An 11374-nucleotide genomic window follows, 5' to 3' on the forward strand; every position below is an offset into this window, starting at 1 on the left:
GGGTTGAGAATGGCTGGATTAAACCATCTGTAAGGCTTTTTCCACCTATAATGTTTTATGACTCTATGATCATAGCATGTGTCAGGGAGGCACTTCCTCTTTGGGTTCCTGGTAACCACATCTGCCCCTGTGGCTGTGGGTGAGGAGTATGGGGCACCCATATTTGGGGAAAGCAGTGCCGTCTCTTTTAAATGTGCAGTCTCTGGAGGATGAGGGTTTGAGTCCTGGGTCAGGTCACTGGGTTTCCCCCAGATAACATGGGGATAGTAACAGTACCTACTTCATTGGGGTGCTGGATTTAAATTAATTCATGCTTATAACGTGCTTAAAATGATGCCTTACACACAGTAAAGGCTCAATGAACTTCATTATTATCATGGAAGACAAATGGATGGAAAGTGGTGCCCAGAGGGGAGTGTTCAAGTGTGTTCCTGAGATACAGGTGAGACTGGGAAGCCAGTGGGCTTGAGTCCCAGGACGTCTGTCTGGCAGGGCATGCCTGGGGGCCCGGGACCCGTACTGTGGCTGGGACGGGAAGCAGCAACGTTGCAGCACGCTCGAGGACAGCTCCAACATGAGCCTCTGGACCCAGAACATCACCGCCTGTCCTGTGAGAATCCCTTTATGTCTTCCCATCTCAGACCCCTCCTTCAATTCAGGCTATGACTCCCCACCAATATTCCCCCAATCCCCTGAGATCTTGTGACTTCCCTGCCCTTGCCTTGGGTAATAGGGGTACTGTCCCCCATGCGTGTCTGCAGGTGCGGAATGTGACACGGGATGGGGGCTTTGGCCCTTGGTCACCATGGCAACCATGTGAGCACTTAGATGGGGACAACTCAGGCTCTTGCTTGTGTCGAGCCCGATCCTGCGACTCCCCTCGACCCCGCTGTGGGGGCCTTGACTGCCTGGGGCCAGCCATCCACATTGCCAACTGCTCTAGGTATGTGAGGACAGGGCTTGCATGGTATCTGCCTTGGACCAGGATGGGGAGAACTAGGGAAATGGAGCCCCCTCACTCAGGTGTTTGAACTAAGGGACAGAAACCACTTCAGGGCTATGCTGGGGACTGGATAGGTGGCTAATATCTGAGGCAGGAAACCTGAGCCCTGAAGGAGTTTCCACGCTAATGAGAGATAAGTTTCTATCTCTTGGTGGCTCTTGATGCAAAGAGGAATGCTGGGCAGACATGGAGGTCACTCCCAAACAAAGGTGAGCCTCAGTAAGTCTCATCCCAAACATGAGGGACAGCATGGGATGGTGGCAAGTCAAGCAAACCTGGTGCCAATCCTGGATTACCACCGTCTGGAGGTGTGGCCGTGGCCTAGCTACCTAACCACTCTGAGTTTCTCTCAGTGAGGGTTATAGTACCCACACAAGAGTTGTTGAGAGAGTTAAATGAGATGAGGTATATACAGAGCTTTCACAGTGCCTGGTACCTGGGGACTCCATAAAATAAGTAAGCCATAATTTCTGGCACTTTTTTTTTTTTTTTTGAGACAGCATCTCACTCTGTTGACCTGGCTGGAGTGAAGTGGTGTGATCATGGCTCACTGTAATTTCCTGCCTCAACCTCCTGATTAGCTGAGACTACAGGTGCCCACACCACACCCAGCTAATTTTTGAAAATTTTTTGTAGAAACAGGAGTCTCACTATATTGTCTAGGTTGGTCTCGAACTCCTGGCTTCAAGTGTTCCTCCCACCTCAGCCTACCAAAGCTCTGGGATTATAGGCATGAGCCACCACACCCAGCCTTGGACACTCTTAAAACAATTTCATACACATTATTAATGTAGCCCTCACAGCAACCTCATGGGGGTAAGAATACAATCATTATCCTTACTTTAAAATTAAGAGTACTATGAGGCACAGAAGGTTCTGGTAACTTGCCCAGGGTTTCACAGCCAGCAAGTGGTAGAGCCCAGATTTGAAAATTGGAGTCAGAGTAGGCATGAGTGCACAGTGTGAGGCTGGAGCAAAGCATATGCAGTGTAGTACAGGGGACAGAGTGTGGGTTTCAGTGCAAGGATTGTGACCAGCCAGCAAGGCTGAAAGGGAGTCTGCAGATTGGAAAGGGGACTAAGACCTTCTTCTCTAAAGTCTGCCCTTTTGTCCCCTGTGAGTAGGGGCCATGTCCTATCTCTGCGTCCTTAGTCCTGAGCACAACCTGATATATAGAAGAAGGCTCTCAATACATGTCTGAAGGAGGAACAAATGAACAGATGGATGAGCGAGTCTGCCTGAGATGACCTGTTTAGGAGAAGATATTTCTATGTCACTGTCCAGCTCTTTCTGACAGCAATAGAAAATACATCGGCCCAGAGATAGACTAGATCTAAGAAGCTAGGGCTCAGAGGGGCATCTGTCTCTATCCCCTCCCACCCCGCCAGGAATGGGGCGTGGACCCCGTGGTCATCGTGGGCGCTGTGCAGCACGTCCTGTGGCATCGGCTTCCAGGTCCGCCAGCGAAGTTGCAGCAACCCTGCACCACGCCACGGGGGCCGCATCTGCGTGGGCAAGAGCCGGGAGGAGCGGTGAGGGAGAACGCGCTTGCTCTGAGGTCCCAGACTTTCCCGGCCCCCCAGAAAGCGGCCTGGATTCACCTCGTGATTCCGGGGACTCTCGTCCTTTCCGGTCTTGCATTCCCAGGGATCTCTTGTCAGGGAAGGGAGTCCCCCTCCTTGGATTGACACCTCTCCCCCGACCCCAGGTTCTGTAACGAGAACACGCCTTGCCCGGTGCCCATCTTCTGGGCTTCCTGGGGCTCCTGGAGCAAGTGCAGCAGCAACTGTGGAGGCGGCGTGCAGTCGCGGCGTCGGGCCTGCGAGAACGGCAACTCCTGCCTGGGCTGCGGCGTGGTGAGGGTCGGGGCCGTGGGCCAGGGGCGCGGCGTGGGGGGCTGGGGCCGAGGGGAGGGCGGGCCCGGAGGCCGCGGGGCTCTAAAGTCGCCTCTTTGCCACCCGCAGGAGTTCAAGACGTGCAACCCGGACGGCTGCCCGGAAGTGCGGCGCAATACGCCCTGGACGCCGTGGCTGCCGGTGAACGTAACGCAGGGCGGGGCGCGGCAGGAACAGCGGTTCCGCTTCACTTGCCGCGCGCCCCTGGCAGACCCGCACGGCCTGCAGTTCGGCAGGAGAAGGACCGAGACGAGGAGCTGCCCTGCGAAAGGCTCCGGAGCCTGTGACACCGACGGTACTCCGCCCCCCGGTGCCCCACTCCTTCCTCCCTCCCAGCCCCGGCGCGGTGAGGGCGGGGGCGGGAGGCCCGGGCCGGGGTCGGGGTGGCCGGGCGCCCAGTCGCTGAGGCTTAGCCCCTCCGCAGCCCTGGTGGAGGACCTCCTGCGCAGCGGGAGCACCTCCCCGCACACGGTGAGCGGGGGCTGGGCCGCCTGGGGCCCGTGGTCGTCCTGCTCCCGGGACTGCGAGCTAGGCTTCCGCGTCCGCAAGAGAACTTGCACTAACCCGGAGCCCCGCAACGGGGGCCTGCCCTGCGTGGGCGATGCTGCCGAGTACCAGGACTGCAACCCCCAGGCTTGCCCAGGTAACCCTGCACGGAAGGAATCCTTGGCCCAGGGAAACCCTGTTATCCTGGAGGCCCACCTCCCCCGCCCCAGGCCTACCCAGGAGCCCCCATGCGTAGGTGACTCCTTCTCCCTGACATCTCTGTGCTAGGGACTCCCAGAGCAAATTTCTGCCCCGGCCATAGATGCAGTGGCTACTCCGGTGGAGTAGGGCCTCAACTTATCCTCCTGGTTTTTTTGTTTGTTTGTTTGTTTGTTTCACTTTTCTTAATGAGTTAGGTAAGAAGTTTGATTGGAGGTGGAGTCGGTCTGTCTCCCTCCGGGTGTCTCTGCTGCTTCCCGCGTGTCCCTCACCTGCCGCATGGGGTGGGGGCACTCCCTAACAGTGGATTGTTGGGTGGCGGGTGGATCAGGTGGATGTTGAGGTCACTGTGGCTCAGGGCAGAGTGGCCTGGCCTGGTATGGGGTGGAAGACCGTGTCGGGCCCTGCCTGCCCCTACAGCGCCTGACACACCCCGTCCCCTTGCAGTTCGGGGTGCTTGGTCCTGCTGGACCTCATGGTCTCCATGCTCAGCTTCCTGTGGTGGGGGTCACTATCAACGCACACGTTCCTGCACCAGCCCTGCACCCTCCCCGGGTGAGGACATCTGTCTCGGGCTGCACACGGAGGAGGCACTATGTGCCACACAGGCCTGCCCAGGTACGAGGCACATCCCGCCAGGGCTGGGAAACGCCATGGAGCCCTCTGATCCCCACCAGGGGGTCCCTGGGCAGTTAACCTTATCCTACCCACAACCCCCAGAAGGCTGGTCGCCCTGGTCTGAGTGGAGTACGTGCACTGAGGACGGAGCCCAGAGCCGAAGCCGGCACTGTGAGGAGCTCCTCCCAGGGCCCAGCGCCTGTGCTGGAAACAGCAGCCAGAGCCGCCCCTGCCCCTACAGCGAGATTCCTGGTGGGTCCCCCTGCCAGCACCAGCACAGCAACCCTTCCCAGCCTGCACTCCCAACTTCCTTCTCCTTCTGAAGCTTGTGTCCTGGTGGGGAACGGGGGGCACAGGATGAAACATGGAGGTGGGAAGGAGATGCCAAAAGAGAACTCCCATATTTGCCTCTATGCATACATTTGGGGTTTGGGCCCTCCTCATCCAGTGGATGGGCTAGCCCTTCTCAGAGGTGGGGTCTGGGGAGAGAGGGAGGGGAATGAAGGCCCCACGCCCAGTCGTACGGCTGAGCGTTGACCTAGGGATCCTCCCAGGGTTGCGCCTACCCTCCTCTCGTCTCTGCCCCTGACACCCTGTCCACTGGTCTTCCTGCAGTCATCCTGCCAGCTTCCGGCATGGAGGAGGCCACCGACTGTGCAGGTAAAAGAAACCGGCCCCACCTCATGCTGCGGTCCTCCCAGCCCTCCAGCACCCCACTCCAAAGTCTGGACTCTTTCCCCATCCTGCTCCAGACAGCCAAGCTTTGTTGGGGTCCCCACTGCTTTGAGATAGTGTGTAGGGTGGTCTGGGCAGTTCCCTCCATGCCCCCCAGCTAGGAGGCCATGATAAGTCTGTATCCTGTCATCTGACTCTAGACTCTCTGGTTGCCACCTCTGACTTGAGCCACAGGGTGCCTTGTGAAAGAGGTCCCCAGTGACAGCCTCCCCAACCTCCCCGTTTCCTTTGGCTGTGGCCTCAGAGCCTTTTCCAGGATGCCTCAGAGCCTCCTGTTGCTGTTTCTGCTCCCAGGGAGGCAGGCAGGAGTCTGTCCTCTTCACAGTGGCCCTTATCTTACTACCTGCCTCTCTTCCCCCAGGGTTCAATCTCATCCACCTGGTGGCCACGGGCATCTCCTGCTTCTTGGGCTCTGGGCTCCTGACCCTGGCAGTGTACCTGTCTTGCCAGCACTGCCAGCGTCAGTCCCAGGAGTCCACACTGGTCCATCCTGCCACCCCCAACCACTTGCACTACAAGGGTGGAGGCACGCCGAAGAATGAAAAGTACACACCCATGGAGTTCAAGGTGGGAGCCGCCTTGTAGAAGAAGAGGGCAGGGTAGGAGGGCAGGGTAAAGAGCGCAGGGGTTCTGGCCCTCAGCTGGGTGGAACTGGGCAGTGGTGGTGTGAACAGAGCACTGGATCTTCAGTCTGAGTGTGCTTTCACGACTGGCTTCTGGACTCCTTGCCCTGACTTGTTCCCTTCCCTTGTGTGTTCCCTCACCCCTTTCTCTGGTTTCTTCTTCTTCCCACAGACCCTGAACAAGAATAACTTGATCCCTGATGACAGAGCCAACTTCTACCCATTGCAGCAGACCAATGTGTACACAACTACCTACTACCCAAGCCCCCTGAACAAACATAGCTTCCGGCCCGAGGCCTCACCTGGACAACGGTGCTTCCCCAACAGCTGATACTGCCGTCCTGGGGACTTGGGCTCCTTGCCTTCCTAAGGCACAGAGCAGGTGGAGATGGGACAGTGGAGCCAGTTTGGTTTTCTCGCTCTGCACTAGGCCAAGAACTTGCTGCCTTGCCTGTGGGTGGTCCCATCCGGCTTCAGAGAGCTCTGGCTGGCATTGACCATGGGGGAGAGGGCTGGCTTCAGGCTGGCATATGGCTGCAGGTCCAGTTCAGCCCAGGTCTCTCATGGTTATCTTGCAACCCACTGTCACGCTGACCCTACGCTGTGATGCCTGGGCTGTGGACGTACTGGGCATTTGAGGAACTGAAGAATGGAGATGGCAAGAGGGCAGGCTTTTAGGTTTGGATTGGAAACAACTTCCTGTGGCCCCCACAAGCTGAGTCTGGCCTTCTCCAGCTGGCCCCAAAAACGGCCTGTGCTACATCCTGATGATCTCTGAAAGTAATCAATCAAGTGGCTCCAGTAGCTCTGGATTTTCTGCCAGGGCTGGGCCATTGTGGTGCTGCCCCAGTGTGACATGGGACCAAGGTCAGCGCAGGTTGTCCACCTCTGCCTGGAAGTCTATACCCAGGGCATCCCTCTGGTCAGAGGCAGTGAGTACTGGGAACTGGAGGCTGGCCTATGCTTAGAAGTCCTTTAATCTGGGCTGGTACAGGCCTCAGCCTTGCCCTCAATGTACGAAAGGTGGCCCAGGAGAGAGGCTCAATGCCATAGGAGGCAGAAGTCTGGCCTCCGTGCCTCTATGGAGACTGTCTTCCAGTTGCTGCTTGACAAAGTTGTTGGCTGAGACCTGCTTGGGAGTCTCTTCTGGCCCTTCATCTGTTCAGGAACACACACACACACACACACACACACACACAATCACAATTTGCTACAGCAACATAAAAGACATTGGGCTGTGGCATTATTAATTAAAGATGATATCCAGTCTCCAAATGTCTCTGCGTCTGTGCGTGGGCTCCTCTTGCATGGTCTAGGCAATCTGAGCAATGCACCAGGGTGGCAGATGGTCTCTCAAGGCAGAGGAAATGCCCCAAGTAGCCTTATCTTTAATAGATGATATCTTTCCATTTGTGGAGTAGAAATAGACATACAGTGTACACATACATTGCCCTACACCCTTTTTGGAAAAGATGTTGGGGATAAGCAAATTCACAAGTGGGGTCGTAAGGTACACCAAAGGCAACAAAACAGGAGAGAGTTCTGCCTGCTCCTTTAACATCTCTTCCAGGCAATAGCTCCAGGGTGTGAGTGCAGAGGGAGAGTGTTGATGAGAATTATTTTGTGAGATATTTATACTGCTGAGTTTAATAAAATCAAAATTGAGAAACAGGCAAATCTGTGAGGTGGGAGAAGCCTAATATAGTTTTTGCTGTATTAAATAAAGATAACCTCAAAGCCTCAGCCCACCAAATCAATGCTGCCATTTTGGATGAGATTGACGGACATGTTAAATTTAGAGAGCAATTTCCTGACTTAATTGGCTGGATCAATTCTCCTAGGATTCCCAGCAGAATCTAATTGTAGGTCAGGCTGTAAAATCTGCCATCCTAGTGGTAGAGGAGGCAGAGGCTCTTGGGGAGGGAGGGAGGAGTGCTTGAAGCTTAAAGGTTCTTGGAAGGAAGGAGGAGGAAAGAACATTCCTGAAATCTTTCCTGTTTACCCCGGGACAACTGGAATGGCAGTGTCATCAGCACGGTGGAGCCCCATCGGAGAGCTCAGGAAGCACATGAGTATTGCAGTTTTGGGATTGCTGATTGGTTCCTCCTAGCCCCATATGTCCTGAGCTCATGGGGGCCTGCAGGGCATTTTATTTATTTATTTGTTTTGATATATTTATTTTTGAGACAGATTCTTGCTTTGTCCCCCCGATTGGAGCACAGTGGTGCGATCTCGGCTGACTGTAACCTCTGCCTCCCAGGCTGAAGCGATCCTGCTACCTCAGCCTCCTGAGTAGCTGGGACTACAGGCATGTGCCACCATGCTTGACTTTTTTTTTTTTTTGAGAGATGAGGTTTCACCATGTTGCCCGGGGTGGTCTCGAACTCCTGGACTCAAGCAGTCTGTCCCCCTTGGCCTCCCAAAGTGTTGGGATTATAGGCGTGGGTCACCACACCCAGCCAGCAGGGCATTTTACATCCTGGGGTCTCAGAGCCCCTTGGACCTGAGGGTCATTGAAGTTTAAAGAGTGTTCCAGGGCCTAGGGTGCCTGCTTCAGAAGGGTCACTCATGGTGTGTTCAAGTGGAGGGATTAGGCAGGTCTGTAGGAGGCAGTCATGGAGACTTCCCAGGCAATGCCCACCCACTGTTGACTGCAGTGGCATCAGCAGAATGTAAATCCTTGAGTGCCAGGTCAAAACACACACACACAAACACACACACACACGCTGAATTCTCTTTACAAAAACATGGCTTTGGAGGCATGACTGTTCAGAATGCATGAAGGATCCACACTGCTCGCAGATGAGCTGACAAAGTTGGTAAGGGCTATTAAGTAAACAGCCCTGGCCCAGAGATGAGGAACCCCGGGATGTGCTCCCTGACAAGGAGGGTGTGAAGATCTCTGACATGTCAGGGAGCTGAGGTGTGAAGGGCAAGGGGTTCTTCTTTGTCCCAGCTGGCTCAGCAGGAGTAAGGAAGATGCAGGAGTGGGTGCTCCAGGCTTTTTTGCACCCTTTTGTGTATAAACGACTTTTTGAGTATGTGTGCATTTTCTTATTAAAGTCATATGTGTCCACTGCAGAAAATTTAGAGGATACAGAAAACCAAAAAGATAAACACAGTTATACTAAAAACCAAGGCAGGGGCTTAGGGATTTTAAATGGTGGTATAAAGACATTTATCCCTCTTTCTTTCAGAATCACCACCAAAACAGAATGAAAAACAAAAGTTCTGTCACTATTTTCAGTAAATCTAGGATGTATGTGTAACCCCAAATCATGATCCATGAAGACAGAAAGCAGATGGAGGAACCAGGCATCCGGTAGAGTGGATGTGGGCCAAACTTAAGCATCCAAGTGATTTCAGAAAGAACCAGATACTAAGCATCCAAGTGATTTCAGAAAGAACCAGATACTGGAGAAACCAGGAAGGAGAAAGGTGGGGTTAAGGTGGGGACTGAAGAGAGAGGGATTGGTTGTATATCTGTGTGTAAGCTTCAGCTAGACTTTCAAATTGTCTTCACTCTCCACCCTTACAGTCTGTCACCACTCCTCTGTCTCCACAGGGGGCAATAAGTATGTTCCCTTAAGACACTGAACCAGAGAAACCTTGGACTTGGGGACACCAGGCCCAGAGGTGGGTGTGTGGTAAGGGGTTGTTTGGACAGACTCGTTGTCAGTGGGATTCAGCCATTGCCTTTCCTAAGCTAACTCCAAGACTCTGACAGACAGGCTTTTCCTCCCCCTCCTCTTCTTCCTCCTCCTCCCCAGGTAAAAGACTAGAAAATGACCCTTTGAAGAAATGAACTAACCCTGCAAATTCTGAAATAAGCCAGCTGCTCATCATGCTATGTAGTCCTACAGCAAACTACACTCGTTTACAAACAGTACCCTGTACACAGAGCTTGCAGTTAATTTTTAGGGCATCCACACTGCTTGCAGATGAGCTGGCATAGTAAGCAAAGGCTGTTTGGTAACCAGCCCTGGCCCCAGAGGTGAGGAATCTCAGAATGTGCTCCCTCACAAGGAGGGTGGTACGAATGGGCACATAAGGATCACAGACACCAGAGGAAAAGGTCCAACATGAAAGAGACACCAAAACAAACAAATAGATAAAGTGGAACTCAGTGAAAACAGAGACAATACAGAGAGAGCACTTCAAAGACACCCCATTCTTCAGAAATAAGCGAAGATACCATATGAAATAAACAAAGGATGTAATTTTTTTTTTTTTTTTTTTTTTTTTTGAGACGGAGTCTCACTCTGTCGCCCAGGCTGGAGTGCAGTGGCCGGATCTCAGCTCACTGCAAGCTCCGCCTCCCGGGTTCATGCCATTCTCCTGCCTCAGCCTCTCGAGTAGCTGGGACTACAGGCGCCCGCTGCCTCGCCCGGCTAGTTTTTTGTATTTTTTAGTAGAGACGGGGTTTCACCGTGTTCGCCAGGATGGTCTCGATCTCCTGACCTCGTGATCCGCCCGTCTCTGCCTCCCAAAGTGCTGGGATTACAGGCTTGAGCCACCGCGCCCGGCCAAAGGATGTAATTTTTAAAGGACATACTTAGGTTCACAGAAATTAAAAAATATGACAGAAAAAAAAAAAAAAAAACAGCTAAAGGGCTTAAAGAGACAAGAAATTTCCCAGAAAGTTGAACAAAAGACAAAGAGAGAGAAAATAAGAGGGGATGCTCTGGTTTCCCTTCGGAATGAATAAATCTTTTGCCTCTTACTAAAAAAAAAAAAAAAAAAAACACATACACACAGAAGAAAAGGAAAAAAGAAAGCAAGAGGGAAAAGATAAGAAAACAAGAGGATCAGTCCAGGAGGTCTAACAGCTCATGAGAAAACTCAGAAGAGAAATATCAAAGAAAGAGTACAGGAAAATTCACTAGGACCAAAGGAGGAGGTCTCCAGATAAAAGGCCCCACTCAGTACCTAGCACCATGGATGAAAAAGATCTCCCCTGAGTCATATGACTTTTCAAAATACTGGCTTCAAAACACTAGGCTTGAAAAGAGCATTTCAACAACAGACCGAAAAAAAAAAAAATGGGGATATGAATGGTGTAAAATCTCTTACTAACAAAATTTGAAGCTAGAATACGATGAAAATTGTACTTAAAATTTTTTGAGTAAAAATGATGTTCAGTTGTGAATTTTATACCCAGCTGAACTATGAGTCAGTCATATGAGAATAAAGACATTTAGACATGCAGAGTCTCAAAGAATATATCTCACATGTGCCTTGGTTTCACTAAAACAAGGAAATAAACAAAGAAAATGTGCATCCAGAAGAAAGGGGACCTAACACAGGAAGGGGGTGAAGAGGGGCTGAAGCCAGGAAGCAGTCTTAGTGGGCAACCAATTCAGATGGGTATTAGAGGATGGCATGCACCCAGCAGGATCCAGGAGAAAATGGAACTGATAGGTTATGTGGCAGGTTTGTATGGAAAGTTGTATGAAGATTTATTTTATAAAACTACTGGGGGTGGGTTGTAGAAAGACTTAAATTTGCATTCGAAGAAAACTAAGCAAATAAAAAGAAGCTTTTTTCATTCTTGTTGCATAGTTTGTTTAAGCTTTGTTTTTTTTTTGTAAAATAAAACACAGGTACAGAAAATCATTAAAAAGCAAGTATAGCTTAGTGAATGTAGGGCAAACACCCTTGTAACAACCATCCAGGTCAAGAAATAGAGCTTTAACAGCCAGCCCAGAATCCCTTTCTTTGTCTCATCCCTGTTATGTCCCTTCCCTCCAAAAATGAGATCATTATTAGCACCAGGAAAGGAAAACAAAAAGAGC

At 51.9% G+C, this 11374-nt stretch overlaps 1 protein-coding gene across 12 annotated transcripts in view; it reads left to right on the forward strand.

Moving 5' to 3' along the window:
• SEMA5B (semaphorin 5B) overlaps nt 1-6854 on the forward strand; it is a 120730-nt gene extending 113876 nt beyond the window's left edge. For 4 of the 12 annotated variants that reach the window (XM_074033298.1, XM_074033294.1, XM_074033297.1 and 1 more), the window contains 11 exons: nt 493-610; nt 762-943; nt 2392-2535; nt 2712-2859; nt 2968-3193; nt 3323-3541; nt 4051-4221; nt 4324-4473; nt 4837-4881; nt 5318-5523; nt 5752-6854. In XM_074033298.1, the coding sequence (XP_073889399.1) occupies nt 493-610; nt 762-943; nt 2392-2535; nt 2712-2859; nt 2968-3193; nt 3323-3541; nt 4051-4221; nt 4324-4473; nt 4837-4881; nt 5318-5523; nt 5752-5910 (1768 nt within the window). In that variant the 3' untranslated portion in view covers nt 5911-6854. Of the gene's footprint in view, nt 1-492; nt 611-761; nt 944-2391; nt 2536-2711; nt 3194-3322; nt 3542-4050; nt 4222-4323; nt 4474-4836; nt 4882-5317; nt 5524-5751 lie in introns of all 12 variants that reach the window. The other 8 variants (XM_065539132.2, XM_065539131.2, XM_065539135.2 and 5 more) reach the window with 4 other exon arrangements.
• Nucleotides 6855-11374: the final 4520 nt, after the last annotated feature.

Source organism: Macaca fascicularis, chromosome 2 (assembly GCF_037993035.2).
Source record: "Macaca fascicularis isolate 582-1 chromosome 2, T2T-MFA8v1.1".
NCBI lineage: Eukaryota > Metazoa > Chordata > Mammalia > Primates > Cercopithecidae > Macaca > Macaca fascicularis.